This window comes from Achroia grisella, unplaced genomic scaffold, assembly GCF_030625045.1.
Source record: "Achroia grisella isolate CSIRO2021 unplaced genomic scaffold, CSIRO_AGI_Agris_v1 utg669, whole genome shotgun sequence".
Lineage (NCBI taxonomy): Eukaryota > Metazoa > Arthropoda > Insecta > Lepidoptera > Pyralidae > Achroia > Achroia grisella.
In genome coordinates this window covers 266,352-282,262 of record NW_026712988.1, presented here as the reverse complement: position 1 = coordinate 282,262, position 15,911 = coordinate 266,352, and the positions used below count along the sequence as shown (strand labels likewise).

The 15,911-nt window shown below is 34.6% G+C and overlaps 2 protein-coding genes across 3 annotated transcripts; one reads left to right on the top strand and one right to left on the bottom strand.

The window, feature by feature from the left end:
* Nucleotides 1–591: 591 nt before the first annotated feature.
* On the top strand, nucleotides 592–6,289 carry LOC131849935 (RNA-binding protein 5-A-like). 2 transcript variants are annotated; one of them, XM_059200064.1, is made up of 4 exons: nucleotides 592–746; nucleotides 858–3,086; nucleotides 4,204–4,255; nucleotides 5,934–6,289. In XM_059200064.1, exon 2 carries the CDS (start codon nucleotides 864–866, stop codon nucleotides 3,084–3,086), a length of 2,223 nt encoding a protein of 740 aa, XP_059056047.1. In that variant the 5' UTR covers nucleotides 592–746; nucleotides 858–863; the 3' UTR covers nucleotides 4,204–4,255; nucleotides 5,934–6,289. The 2 variants fall into 2 exon arrangements, with proteins under 2 accessions (XP_059056047.1, XP_059056048.1); XM_059200065.1 differs by lacking the exon at nucleotides 592–746 and having other exon boundaries at nucleotides 777–3,086.
* Nucleotides 6,290–11,214: 4,925 nt separating this feature from the next.
* On the bottom strand, nucleotides 11,215–14,357 carry LOC131849957 (uncharacterized). Its single transcript, XM_059200091.1, has 3 exons — nucleotides 13,521–14,357; nucleotides 12,266–12,475; nucleotides 11,215–11,368 (listed from the first exon to the last, which is right to left on the bottom strand). Exons 1-3 carry the CDS (start codon nucleotides 14,355–14,357, stop codon nucleotides 11,282–11,284), a joined length of 1,134 nt encoding a protein of 377 aa, XP_059056074.1. The 3' UTR covers nucleotides 11,215–11,281.
* Between the last annotated feature and the right edge of the window lie 1,554 nt (nucleotides 14,358–15,911).

The following is a 15,911-nucleotide window of genomic DNA, read 5'->3' as shown; positions in this document are numbered from 1 at the left end:
AACAACTATATACGACGTAATTATTATCTATATAAGGAAAAATAAACTATTTGCAGTGAAACTAGCAATAAATATAAATATTTTTTGAGAACTATTCAATTCGCGCCTATTTCTTCGAAAAGCCCGCCAATCAATCAAACTTTATGACGTAGTATTAGTGTTCTATGTCACATACCATATTACCCTTAAACAAAGGGAATGAACAATTACACTGCTATGGTATGGGGTAATTTTACGCGGAATATTAATGAAAAATTTACTCAATATAACACAATATATAGTAGTAATAAATACCCAAAGCATAACATATCAGGTCTACTATCAATTTAATTTTAATAATTAAGCGCCAATGTCAGAATTGATATAATTGTATTTACACGACACGATACAACACTGGGCAAATTACTAATAACTAATGCAAATATTTTATGCTTTCATTTTATTTTTTAGTTAGTAGTTGCATCAATTTTTCATTTTATTAGAAATTATACTGTAATATATTTTTAATTAGGAGAACTTCATATCTTTAGGGGTAAATATTTTTTATGAAGTGGCTACTCAGGAGTCATATTAAAAAGTAAAAATCATAAATGGTAGAATGGCGTCTTTTTCTTATTAAATTAAACGCAGTATTTAGACATATTTAGTATCGTTTTGTAGTTTTAAATATTCAAAAGTGTAAAAAAGTGTTATCAAAGTTTACATTTCGAAGATTTAGTCGCATTTCGAGCCAGTAAAGCGATCAGGTAAACAAAAAGGTGGAGAGAGGTCATCGATCGTCAATATAGGCCGACATCGAAGGCGGGGCGACAGCGCGGCGTCCGTGAGTAACGATTTCATGGTGTCGATGTTCACAGGCAGGTATGTCGTGGCGAGGCCGCGACGACCGCACCTCGCGGTGGAACGAGCACGACACGCGCTGGTCCGACGGCCGCAGCCGCTCCGTCGTGTGGGAGCCGCGCCGCAGCGCCTCCCCCGGGCGCAGGTCGCCCCGCGACCGCCGCGACCGCCACGACCGCGACCGACACGACCGCGACCGACACGACCGGTACGACCGCGACTCCGACCGGTACGACCGCGACTCCGACCGGCACGACCGCGACTCCGACCGGTACCGCGGTCGCGAGCGGTACGACCGGCGCGACCGGGAGCGGCGTCGGTCGCCGCGCCGCCACTTCGACGACAAAGACAAGGACGTGCCTCAGCCGCCCACGCCGCCCAACATAAGCGGGGAGAAGGACGACAGATCGCGTTCCGGCAGCCGATCGCGTAGTAGGGAGCGGCCGGTCCACGACGACCGCGAGTCGAAAGAGAAGGACGATCAGAACTCTGTGAACGCTTCCCCGGGCGACTGGTTCTGCAAGTGTGGGTTGTACAACTTCAAGCGGAGACAGATCTGCTACAGACGAAACTGTCAAGGGAAGAGGTCGGACGGGATAGTGTTCAATGGTGAGACAGAGAGGAATGACGCACTGGATGGTGCGGGGATTACGAAACGGCTGTTGTTCCGAAGGTTAGATGCCTTAACTACTGAGGAAAAGATTTTGGACGAAATCAAAGAAAGGTGCTCCAAGTCTGTCCTAGATTCCATAGCTGGCATAACTATCGGTAGGGAAACATTGACGGGTGCTTCTAAATGTCTTGCATATATTAATTTCAATTCCATCGCTGATTCCACTGCGGCACATAGTGAGTTGTTAGCTTTGCATCCTCCATTAGAAATCGATGGGCGGGAGGTATTGATTACATTCTACAATGAGCCCAAGAAGTGGCAGAAGTCCCAGAATTCTGATTACTCAACATATTATGCACAAATGACAAACTATGGTTCCACATCACATGCTTTATCCGAAGCTGACAGAGTGAATGCTGCCGCTGCTGTGGCACAGTCTGCTATATCGGCTGCTCAAGCTCGGCAAATGTCCTGGACACCGGTGTCCGTACCCACATTTGTGGGATCCTCTGTACAAACAGTTCCTTCTGTAAAAGTACCAACAGGTGATGGAAAAACTGTGTACACTCCACCTGATGTGAGGACCTTCTTGTATGATGAAAGCTCTGGGTACTATTATGATCCAGCCACCGGGTTGTACTACGACGGTAATACACAGTACTTCTTCAACAGCCAGCTGTCTCAGTACATGTATTGGGATGCTACAACATCCACCTATATTGCTGCGACCCAGTCCCAACAGAATACAGATCAGCCAAAATTGCCTAATCCGCCTCAAGCTACATCAGAAAACACAATAACTAAAGAACAGCCTGAGGAAAAGAAAAAGAAAGATAAGGAGGACAAAGTGAAAGTTGCTAAAAAGATAGCAAAAGATATGGAGAGATGGGCGCGAACTTTGAACCAGAAAAAAGAGAATGCTCGCAGCAATATTGTTATGGAACAACCACTGGACACTGGTGCTAGTAAGGGTTCAGCTGATATAGGCTTTTCAGTATTAGGAGCTGGACCAACGATAACTACCCACGTTAGGGAACTCTCCCCTCCACCAGTCTCCACAGATGACTTTTTACTTAAAAAAGTTTCCGAATCTACATTTGACAATGATGATGGTATTATTGATTGGTCCAAACTAACTTGTCTACTATGTAAGCGCCGTTTCCCTTCCGTTGAAGTGTTAACGAAGCACAAAACTCTATCAGACCTACACAAGCAGAACTTAGCAGAATATCAGAAGAAGAATGATTTGTTACCACAGACAAATGGTTATAGAGATAGGGCTGCGGAAAGGAGGATGAAGTTTGGTGAGGATGAGACTCCAGTTAGGAGACGGTATGACCCTCCAGATATGGTAGTGCATGCTGCTTTGCCTCCTCATCCTCCTCCATCAGTTGTGGATACCATTGGAGGAAAGATGTTGCAGAAAATGGGTTGGTCTGAAGGCAGAGGCTTAGGAAAAGAGGAACAAGGCAGAATAGCACCTATTGAAGCTGAACAGAGACCAAGCTTGGCCGGCCTCGGCCAGAAGAGAGGGATATACACTCCCACACCTGGGGAAACATACAGAGACACTGTGAAGAAACTTATGATTGCTCGCTACAAAGAAGTTGTTGGCCAAGAGGAAGGGAAATAGGTGAGCTACATTCTTTATTTGATGCTAATCCTTTTATTCACAGGTTGGGATTTCAAGGTTAGTAAATTGTTAATAACTATATAAATAATGATAACACTCAGATGTAAAGAATCTAATAATCAGGGTCTATATTAGAAATAGAAATAGAAATAATCTTTATTCAAATAAACTTAATATAAGCACTTTTGAATAGTCAAGTTTTTTATTCTACCGCTCATTCGGAATGCAGACTCATCACAAGAAGAATGAGCAAGAAACTTGTGTGTTGCTCTTTTAAATATTGATTTACTTATATTTAATTAACAACAAGGATTAGGCATGTGATAATCAACATAGAAACCGTTACGCACTTAATCTCTGTTGTCTATTATACTATATATCAGGGTAATCCCTTCCTATGCAGTAAGCCAGTGCCTCGAGGAGCTGGTCCAATTCCCAGATGCTTCAAGTTTCTCCAAACACCCCCATAACTCTGTATATGTTCGTAAAAAACATCCAAAACTAAAAAAAATATGACAATTCTATACATTTATAATCCAGTGCTCCCTGGATTATAAATGTATCTATATATGGATATATATCTATATGGATATGTATTATCTGAAATTATAAGTCTTTATATGACATGTATAATATTTTGGATGGTACAAGAATTATTGTTTATTTAGATTTTTGAGGATGTAAATAAATAAATTCAAGGGGAATTATCAACAATGATTTATTACCTAAAAATATAATTGAATCATTCTTTTGTTATTTAATTAATTAAATGTGATAATAGGAATGATTATTAATATATCATAATCTTTTTTTTTATAAATATTTTTGTTGCTTTATGCCAATACTCTTAAACTGTGATATAAATGTGTTTATAGGTATTAATTAAATATATACAAGAATTAGCTGTCCTATTCAGATATTTCTAGTATATTATGTGTTTTGTTACACATAATTGTCTCTGGAATCTACTATGTTAATACATATGTGGTATTTTATTTTATTTATTTATTTATTTGTTACACTATAGGAAGGTAACTGTACAATTTAGCAAGGTGACCATGGTTATTATATCTGCCATAACTTGTCTAACAGTCTGATTCTGATTTTACTACAATAGATACGCGGAGCCTACCTAGGGGTCAGCATACCATTATACCAGCTCATACATGGTAAGTATTAAATAATAATAATAAATTGTTCTCTAATTATTCTTCTCCACAGGTGAGTCTACATATATATCTTTGTTGCCAAAAAAGTTTGATGTCCAATATTTTTGTGCATTTTTTTGTATCTTTACAGCTTTCCTTTTGTATTTATTATCCAATGGCAGACTACAGGGAATATTATACACTAGATACCCGTCCCGACCTCTCTCGGGTGTTACTATTGTCGGAATTTTAATTTTAAATAGTATATAACCAGATTACTGACTTATATAGTAACTTTCTATATGAAGAGTTTCAGATCCGTTAGGCATGTTTTCAATTTATCCCATATAAAAAAGGATATTTTCTCATCATATTAGTTTAGATTTATATGACCTACAATTTAGTTTTAGAAATATTTGAATAATCAAAAATTATAAATCTAGAAACTAGGACTGGAAATATATATATTAAAAACAAAATTACAAGGTAATGATATTTTTAAACTTAACAAGTACTAGCTGTGTCTGCGGTTTCACTCGCTTTACATTTATAGCCAGTTATTCTGATGCATAAGCTGTATTATTGTAAAGTTTCATTAAAATCCGTTCAGTAGTTTTTGCGTGAAAGAGTAACAAATATCCATCCACACTCAAACTTCCGCGTTTACAATATTATAAAAGAGTAAGGTTAATATTTTATTATTGACGACCTCGGTGGTCTAGCGGTCTAGATCTAGCACACCGCTTTACGTCCGATGGTCGCGGGTTCGATTCCTCGCACGGCACAAGCATTTGTATTCATGAGTATGATTGTTTGTATCGGTCTGGGTATTTTCTATGTATAATATGTATGTATTTACAAAACAAAAAATTATCTTTGTACTTGTATCAGTTATCTAGTACCCATAACACAACCTTTAGATAGTTTAACTTGGGTATAGATGGCGCTGTGTGAATTGTCCTGAGATTATTATTATTATTATTTATTACTTAAACATTGCGAAAATTGTACAGTAATTCTGAAAAAAAAAACGTGTACTGTATTTGTTATAGTGAGAACTGGGTACACGTCTTTGAATTCTCAGATTTTGGAGTCAATAGTTTTCAGACCATTGTTCTATTAATGTAGGTAACAATAATATCCGTTAACCATTTGGCTTACGTCCGGCCGGATGTTTTAATTCGTATTCTCAAAATAATAACTAGTCTTATGATTATAGTATATAACAATTAACTAAATTAAATCAAAAATAATTTAGGAATTTTAGCCGCTTATGAACTCAGTATACTGATTCAATTGAGAAGAACTGGTAAGGAACTCAACTGATTCGTTTTAAAAGTAATATGTATATATTGATAGTAAGAACATGTTCAAAATTAGCTGTAAACTCTTCTATCGCGTTTTATAATGTTTCTAAAACGACTTAACTTTCATTTTCAACCTCGTTTCATAGAGAAGTAGAGAATCTTGATTGGTAACCTCATGGTAGTCTGCCACTGAATATCAGACCTTAACTACATAGGCCCAAGATACAATCCCCAACAGGCTGAAGTTCCAGCAGACCGAATGGATATAGACATTAATCGGACACATATCAAGCTGTGATAAAACTGTGATAAACTTAGTGATTGTGATGAAGAAACGGTGATAATGTGATGATGTGATGTTTTACTGATAAATGTGACCATTTACATTACAGAGTCCCGCCAGCATCCGGACCAGTGCCAATCATTGTAAAGTTGCATCTTTAGCTTATATATAAGTTTAATGTAAGTTTAGTACATGCTGAATAAGTTTATCCACGGATCACCAAGGGTGTATTTTGATTAGGTTAATAATTATCAAAATACTTATACCTACTTAAAAAGAAAACTTAATAGCGAGATGTAGAACAATGTATAAAACTAAACAACGCCATCTAGTGGTAGAGTTCATAATTGATTATTTATAAATACATCTGCACATGAAGACATAATGTATTGCATGTTATCTTAACTGTCTAAATAATAATTAATTAATAATAATAATCATCTTATTTGTCACAAATAAAAACTTATTAAAATATTTGAAATAATAAACGGCCTCTGTGGTCCAGATGTTTAGCACACCGCCTTACTTCCGATGGTCGGGGGTTCGATTCCCCGCACGGCACAAACATTTGTATTCATGAGTATGATTGTTTGTATCCGTCTGGGTGTTTTCTATGTATAATATGTAATTACGAAAAAAAATCTATGTATTTGTATCAGTAGTCTAGTACCCATAACAAAAGCTTTAGCTAGTTTAACTTGGGTCTAGAGGTGGTGGAATTGTCCTGAGATTATTATTATTATTAATAAACTAGACAAAACGGTCTGTAACTCAGAGGAGGCAATGAATCCACCCACTCTGCTATTCTGTTATAGCTTTTATAAGTAAACTAATACAATAAATCACTGAAACTTTTACTTAGTTTAGGTACCAGGGAGCAATGTAAAATGTTCATATATTGGATGAAAAAATCAATAAATAATAATAATTACATATTAATATTATTATTACTGTATTTTACAAATAATTTATGTTTACGATACGACTAATGGAAGTCAATGATAGAATGTAGACATGGAAAATATTCTATTTAAAAAAAAAAAATTTGAACTACAACAAATGCAGTTTGTTGTAATAAAAATGTTATCCTATCATGTTTATAGATATTTAATATATTGAGAATAATTTTGTTTGCACTTGAAATAGAATATTTATGGAATATATATACATACATATATCGGTTTAGAAATGTTCACAAATGTCCAAAATGTTTTTCAAATATATATGCAGGGGTGTAATGTGAATCGACTTAGGGGCCTACCTGCCGTACCTAATTATATTACTCCACTAAAAAAATTCATCAACCAAAAACAAGCGACCAGAAATTCTCCGTTCCTTTCGATTGACTTGCATGGGTTGATTGATCTCAGGGTTGCCAACCTTATGATTGTTTTTAACATTCTAGATATTTTTTTAAATTCAAAATATCGTTTCAGTGGGGACTGGAGACCCATTGTAAACTCGGGGCCCTGGGCTACAGCTCAAAAAGCATTTAGGTAGATCCGCCCCTGTATATATGTATCAGTTTAAAATGAATAACTCAAATTACCTTATAAATTATGTGTTATAGTCTCAAATAGATAGATAGATGTTTGATTTTAATTCCATTGTCCAAAATTGCAATGTTGATTTCTTGTCAGAATTAAAAAAAAATTGTTATAATTATTTAAAATTATTTTATGTATGCTATTAAACAGTAATATGTTTATTATAGTTAATAATACACTATACAAATAAAAAAAACAAAATATTTTTCAGATATTGGAAATTTCTAAAAAATATTTTATAGTATCTGTGTTTGAACGATAAGTTTCACTTGAATGTGTATATGCTAACTGATTATTGCTCCTAATTTAGTATAATGTATACAGGATCAGATATAAAACATACAAGTCAAGTTAAAAGTAAATCTTTACATAGTATAAAAACAAAATCTACTCCGTTTAAAACTAGCTCTACCCGCGACTACGTCCGCGTGGAATTTAACCATATTTTTCTAAAATAAAAGTAGCCTAAGTTACTCTTTATTACGTCAGCTACCTGCCGTTGAAAGTCCCGTCAAAATCGGTCCAGCCATTTCAGAGATTAACCGGAATAAACAGACAGACAGACAAAAATTGTAAAAAAATGTGATTTTGGTGTATGTACCTTATTTATATTCATATGCATGTAATAAAAAACGGTTATTTTAATATTACAAACAGACACTCCAAATTCATTTATATGTATAGATTACGGTACGCATTTTAATGCAGTTTTCAGTAATAGATAGAGATTCAAGAGGAAGGTTTATATGTATAATACATGTACACCCGTGCGTTGCCGGGGCGAGTAGCTAGTTTAGGAATTTTCATTCTCAATTATCCACTTTGCTACTTTCTGATAGTTCATTTTAATTTTTTTCTGAGTTTTGATTTGGTGTACCCTTTTATACTGATCCTGTTTATATTAAAGACATTTATATATCTTTAGATACATTTATATAAGTAACTTGTTTTTGCATTTATAAATAGATATAACAACGATGTTGCTGTAAGCTTTCTTTTAATAGATGGAGCCTACTTATTGTGCCTGAATAAGTTTGTCAATTTGAAATAAGTACATTGTATATACACATAGATCTTATAATATATTTGAGACCAGAAAAATCATTCCATCTGAGTTAATGTTGGCTTAATAGAAATTTTAGTACATATTTTAAATACTAGATGGCAACACTCATATGAGATTTCTTTGCAACAAGCAACTTATTCGTAAAATAGAAATAATTTTTAACATAAATATTTTTAAATAGTAATTTTATAATTTAAACACTCTTTGGGATGCTGATACAGATAAGGGGTCGTTCAAGTATTATGTAAGCACAATGGGGGTCTTTGCTTTGCTAATTTTGGACAACATGGGGGGTGGGGGAGTCTAGGTGATGATTACGTCATCGGTAGTTATTTACTTTTTTACGCGAATGGCAACCCTCACATTGTCTTTGCTAAAAATATATTAATTGAAAAATGTTTACGTAAGCATGGGGGTAGGGGGTAAGAGCGCATACTTTAGCCGACAAGGGGGATAGGGGGGTAAATAATTGTAATAAATCTGCTTACGTAATACTTGAACGGCCCCTAAGAATAATGAGGATAGAGTTTTGCCTTGCTCTTTTAAAAAAACAGTGGTGCCCTCTTGTGAATGAAATATTCTGTCTTTTAAGTCATTTATATGAAGACTAACATACATTTATAAAAATTCCAACTTTAATACAACACAATTTTCATGCTGGTTTAGGAATTAATTGAAACATGCTGTTTTAATTTCGTTTAATGGTATTCAAAATTCAAAATATCTTTATTCATGTAGGTCTATTACAGACTCTTATGATATGTCAAATCTACCGTCAGTTCGGAATGATTTCGAGATGAGAACTGACAAGAAACTCAGCTCGTATTCTTTTCAAATAAATGTTGTACATGTTTACAATAATACACAGTCATTAAAATTCAAATTTGGGAGAATAGAGTGACCACCAGCATATATTATTGCAAAAACAAAAAATCTAATCGGTGTTTGCAACCTGAACAGTCACCACAAGCAGCATCCGTTCACGAGTATGACGGATATAGAATAGAAATTACAATGGCAGCTTATGTCCTAGATCAATATTAAAGTATGGGCCAACCGACACATCGCTCAAGTAAATTTAAACTTAATTATATAAGGCAACTGATTTAGATTATTTTCCAATTGTATTTAATATTAGGAACTAGAATTCTTTAATTGTATATATATGTATTTGCTCTATACAAAGTTACTTGTGAATTGTATACCAATCCATAATACTATAATAACGTTATTGAACTTAACCACTATGATTTCTAAGGGGGACCGCGTGGAGGTCGATTTAATAGTGCAATCCCCTCCACGTGTGATCAGGCGTTAGCTGGTTTTAGTATTGTAATTATACATACAAAAATAACTTATTAACTGAAAATATTTGGGGCTGTTCAAGTATTACGTAAGCACTATGAGGGGCGGGGGGTGTTTGCTTTGCTTATTTTGGATGACATGGGGGTGGGGGAGTCTAGATGACTACGTCATGGGTAATTATTTACTTTTTTACTATACGAATGGCAACCCTCATATTGTCTTTGCTAAAATAACAATACCTTAATTGAAAAATCTTTACATAAGCATGGGGGAGGTAAGAACTTTGCTTACTTTTGATGACAAGGGGATGGGGGGTAAATAATTGTAATATATCTGCTTTCGTAATACTTGAACGGCCCCTTTGAAGAAATAGGTCATTTTTTATGTATGCATTTTATGACTAAATTTGTATACAATATGCGAAGGACTGTTTTTTTTAATTGTATATATTTTGTGTTGTAAGCTGTATATATAATGAATTTACTTATAATGAGTTTATAGTTAGTATAATACTCAGATGCAGATTAAAATATGGCGTGTCTATAGTTTTACATTTATATTGTCTGTGGTTTTAGTATAAATTGGCGCCATTTTGATGGAACTGTTGTTAAGTAATATTAATATAGGTGTACGTCAGAGAGAATAAATTATTTATTAGTATTTAGTATATATTGTAAATAGTTGTTTGTAGAATTATGTTTCATTTATAACTGATTAATACATACATTTTTTAGTACAATTTCTTTCTGTTTATCATTCCCCACTAGGGTTACCAACTTTTATTAGAGAGAATTAGAGAAAATCTGATTTTAAAGGAGGTATATAATGAAAAGGACTTATAAAAATATATTTATTCTGTACTAGATCTGCACGCGGTTTCACTCGCGTGAAATTTATATATGTTATTCTGATGTATAAGCTATATTATTGCAAAGTTTCATTAAAATCTATTTAGTAGTTGGCGTGAAAGAGTAACAAACATCCATCCATACTCACAAACTTTCGCGTTTATAATATTAATGATTGATGATATTTAATATAATTTTTTTATTGCTTGCAATAGATTCATTAGTGCACATTATTAACAATCCTATAGAATATATATAATATACATATCTAATATCGTGTAGTATAAAAAAACTAACAATTGTTATTTGGGGCACCAAATAACAATTGTTAGTTTTTTTATACTACGATGGTTGCAAACAAGCATAGAGAACATCTGATGGTAATCGGTTAATGTAGTCTATGGACGCCTGAAATACCAGAGGTGTCCCGAGCGCGTTGCCTACTTTTAAGAAACCTTAATATACACTTCTTGGAGAACCCCATGCTGTAGTCTCTCGAGAAAGTTTCGGCAGATTCCACAATCTAAGTGTACGTTACGCATTTATTATAAACACAAATAATTGAATTATATTTTATTAAAGTAGTTAAATAATATAGGGAAAGTACAAAATAGCGACATATCTGCCATGTACCAAATTGTATTAAAATAATCTTGTGAGATAACAGCTCGTTAATTGGTTTATCGGCTTATCAGCTGCCCCTGTACGTGGTGTATCCGAAGGGGCTGAGCAGAAGAGCGATGTGGTAGTGTTGATTATTTTTTGTCTCAAATGGTACCTGTAATTTTAACAAATACGAAGATATAGCGAATAATTTAAAATATATATTTTTGTACGACAAGTAGCGCCACCTAGTGACTGCTTCTCTCCGTATTTATATTCATATGCACGTAATAAAAAACGGTTATTTCAATATTACAAACGGACACCGTTATTTTTTTATATGTATAGATTATATCTATTTCTATTCTTTTATGTCTGTTCAGTAAGTCTTGAAACTTCATCTAAGTTTTTGCGAATAATTTAAATTATTTTATTTTTGTATGACAAGTAGCGCTATCTAGTGACGGATTCTTTAACTATGGAAAGGAGAAAGGGATAAACGTGCATTTTAGTTTTAAGAAGTATTAATAGATGGCGGAGCAACACTTATTTACCGTTCATGCAAAATTTATATCTTTACGGCTACAATCACATTTGGGAAAGTCATTATTACCGAAGTATTGACTGCGATTTGAATTGGAAAGTAAAAATAATAAATGTAACGTCATAATTGTAATTCCAGATGAAGTGTAATTCCGAACGAAGTGAAAAGTGAAGTGATCAATATTGCAAACTGTCAAGTTTATAATGAACTTTTTTCTTTAATTTGTGCATTAAAGAATAAATCAGAAGTTTCCACTATAATATTAACACTATGTAGTCGGCCATTTTCCCGCCAATTTACGGCGCAGCACTGTTTTTTTTTAGATGGTCATGCCAAAATTAGAAAACATAAAATATTGATAATATTTTACGATGATGTTTTTAAGTTTACGCGTTCTGTTACACGAAATGGAAAGTCGCAAGAAATTTGTAAAAAAAACTGGCGCGACGCTATATCGCGATTTGCCGGGAAAAAAATAAAAAAGATTTGAAGAGTTTACCGGTTTCCTGCAATGTGTTATATATTTACCTCCACATACGGATATAGTGTTTCCTTCCCAGCTGTTTTATAATAATCACCAACTTTAAAATGTAACTTGTACGTTCCTTCAGGCATTGAATCTTTCGTAAACGGGAATAATATTCTACCATCAGTATTTGTGACGGTGCTGTGCCATGCCGTCCATATATTGTCCTTTTTCTTAAACAAATCCACATATAATTTAGACGCTGGTCTGCCTGTAGATGTATCTAGTATGTGAGATGTTAACACAGGTCCTGACATGTTTTGGCTCAAGAAATTAATTCGGGTAATCAATCGGGTTTGTTACACTGCCTGTTTTTAGTGGAGAACTTGCCGAATGGATCTATTTCCTGAAGTTGTTTTGTGTGTACAGTTGAATTTGGACTGATATAATGTACGGAGAGAACAGATAAATTATTTAATGTTGTTTGTTAGTATGTATATAATTTTTGATGTTTTTAGTACACAGTTTTTAACGGTAAACATAACTGTAAAAGTGTTACAAATATTGTCAGAAGCTTTTGCTCTGTTATTAGATATACCTATTAAAAACAATGTACAGAGCATGTTTATGTAATATACTTACAATCCAAGGTTATTGAGAATAAGGGGATTGTTAAAAATGTCGACTAATAACCCCGTCGGATTGACCTCCACGCGGTTTCTCCTAGTAAACCGTCATGATAAATTTCTGGTTAATTTGACACGATGGGCTAACTGACCTGACCTCATGTTCATCTTATCATCCTCCACTGGTGCCCCGCCAGCGTTAACCGTTAGCGCAGACGTGTAAATCAATCCAGTATCACCAATTAAAAAAATCCTAGGTATATTGCCTGCTTAAACAACGAAATCAAAATAGGTGAAATAAAATTTTTGTACCCTAAAATGTAAAATAACTCAACTGTGTACTGTTATATGGAAATCTATTTATGTATACTCCTAAATATATTGTAATTGGAATATATTTTATAGGCAGTTTATGTGTGGCCACCCTAATTAACTGTAATAACAATGGGTGATAAGGTTATCTTGCAAGAGAAATAACTCACATTGTAATCTCTTCGAAACTATTTAAAGTTAGGGAACCTGATAGAGTAATTTTACCTACAGTCCAAAATAATAACAAGTAAAGATTTTAAATAATTTAATCAATACCATCTGATGCTATATTATCAAGATTTTTTCTAACAAAATTATTCTTTATATAAACATCGGGATGCATGACATCTTTCCTTACAGCTTGTTCCATCACGTTATCATCGAAGATAACGTTGGGCCCTGTCTTTATCATTTTCTCTTTCAGTGCATCTGATTCGTATCCCAGCATGTTGAGGCTCGGCTCTCCGTGTTTCATGTAGTCGATCCTCCACACAGGCGGGTCTGCCGCGTCCACCTTGTAATTCAGGTGCTGATGTTTCGTCATGTCGGGTAGCTCCACAGACATCGACAATTTGTCATCGGAGTAATCCCCGACGTTCCTCGCATTCGTCTCCGTTTTATCTTTATACTTTATCTTGTGCGGATAAAACTTACGTATCTTCTTGCGTCCCGTGTACGCTCTCTTCTCCTTTGTTTCCTTCTTACTTTTCTTCGTTGCTTTCCCAGGGTTCTCATGAGACCAGAACGCTACGGGCGTTAAAGTTTTCTTTTGTTTCTTCTTAAGTTTTTTTACGTCTTTCTTATCTGTTCTATAGTACTCAGACTCGCGGACTTGCAAGAAATTTGAGAGATCTTCGCTGTTGAATGCCGGAAATAAGGTTAAGTGGTAGTCAGGGCGCGGTGTTGTCTTCTCTAATGACATCTTCTTATACTTTATCTGCTGTATTGATTTCTCGATTAGTTTCTTCAAAGCCTCGTCGTCCACGATCATTTTGCACGGTATCGTTGGGAAGTTTCGGCACAATACGTTTTGCATCAGAGACAAAACCTTTTCTGGACTCTGCGCGTCGTGCTGAGGTTTGGGTTGATTATCTTTTTGGGAGTTGAAGTGTGACATCATTTTATTCATCAGCTCGTTGTTTCTCATTATCATCGCGTGCCCGCTCTGTGTTATGTATAATAATGTTACTGATAATATTAAATAGCGTAGCGCCATTTTGTTTGACGCCGACGAGTTTTAACTGAAACGTAAGTAACAAGTTGTTTAAATTTAATAAATTATTGTGTGTTTAATAATAACACAATGATAAGCGGCCAATATAGGTGAGATTAAAGTTGGAACCCAAGCAAATGACTTCTTCACACAGTATAAAACAAAGTCGCCGCCGCAGTTCGTTCACTTATATCTTTTAAATTACGCATCGGAATTTAAAGCAGTTTTCAGCAATAGATAGAGTGATTCAAGATGAATGTTTATATGTAGAATACATGCGAGTTATAATATAAAACAAACTGAGAAATTCAGAGACTTGTATTGCATCCGTGCGAAGCCGGTACGCTAGGCATTGTATATAAAAATTACGTGTCACGTTGTTTGACCGTGATGGACTCCTAAACTACTGAACCGATTGCAAATTTGATTTGCACATTGTGTTCAATTTGATTCGACTTTAAAGATGGGATAGCTTATATCTCAATTTATAGTCGCAATATCAGCAACGTGTATTCTAAAAGAATGACTTACCAATAGGACATGCTGCTCAGTGTGGACTCTTGGTAGCTATGGCTATTGTGAACGAAGTATGAAGTCGGTCGGTCGGTTTGTTAGTAAACACACTTTTGTTGATTCCACTCGTCCGGTGTTTGAGCTAATATTGTGGTTTAGTCACGTGTTAATATTACGTGTACCATAACAGTTGATAGCATAAAGTATGGCTAATTTCATAACTGAAATCTTTCAAAGTTGGTTGTGAATTTATTCATCATAATATATATTCCATCAACCTCCGCTGGTGCCCCGTAAGTGTATACCAGTAGAGCTTTAGCGTTATATTCAGAATTAAAAAAAAAATATTGTACGTTTCCGATCAGATCAGTCACAAATTTATTTGCTCATACCTACAGTATTGCTCAATATTTAACTCCACTCTAGTACATTACAAAAAAATATTTAGGAATAAATAACTCGCTTTATACTTAAGGTAGAAATAAAAAAATAATTTATATTTAACGCCATCTATTATCAAATAGCTATACTTCTAAACACAAGTGTTACTTTGCTTTAGCAGGGATGCTATTCTCTGTGTGAAATTATTTCGCTACTGTATAATAGATGGCCAATGACGATAACATTCTGTGTTTTCTTTGATTACAGATTTATACTGATCCTTTTACTTTTGTAACATTGCGTCGTGTCACATCATTTTGTATGCTTGGTACTGTCAGTTGCATAGTTAGAAATTAAAACGGACTCCTGTCGAAAGTCAATAATAGTAGGTAAGCAATTCCTCTGTGACACAATCAGTATAAACAGATAAATTTCTTATTAAAATTATCTAAAATAATGATTTAATAATAAAATACTAATGTGTTACTGTACTAATAATATACCTAGTATTTTATAATAGGTACCTGTACCCTATAATTATTCAATCTAAATATAAAAGAAATATGGATTCAGCAGCACCTATTATAAGCTAATTAAATCTGAAGAACTAAAATTAACAGGAGGTCAAAAAAGAAAACGAATGTACCACGCGACGCACCGAAA

Coding starts and splice junctions, on each gene's coding strand:
- LOC131849935 (XM_059200064.1), top strand. CDS start 864: ATGTCGTGGCGAGGCCGCGACGACCGCACCTCGCGGTGGAACGAGCAC.
- LOC131849957 (XM_059200091.1), bottom strand. CDS start 14,357: ATGGCGCTACGCTATTTAATATTATCAGTAACATTATTATACATAACA. Junction 12,476..13,520: donor GGCCCAACGTTATCTTCGAT/GATAACGTGATG, acceptor GATACATCTACA/GGCAGACCAGCGTCTAAATT. Junction 11,369..12,265: donor CACTATATCCGTATGTGGAG/GTAAATATATAA, acceptor TTAAAATTACAG/GTACCATTTGAGACAAAAAA.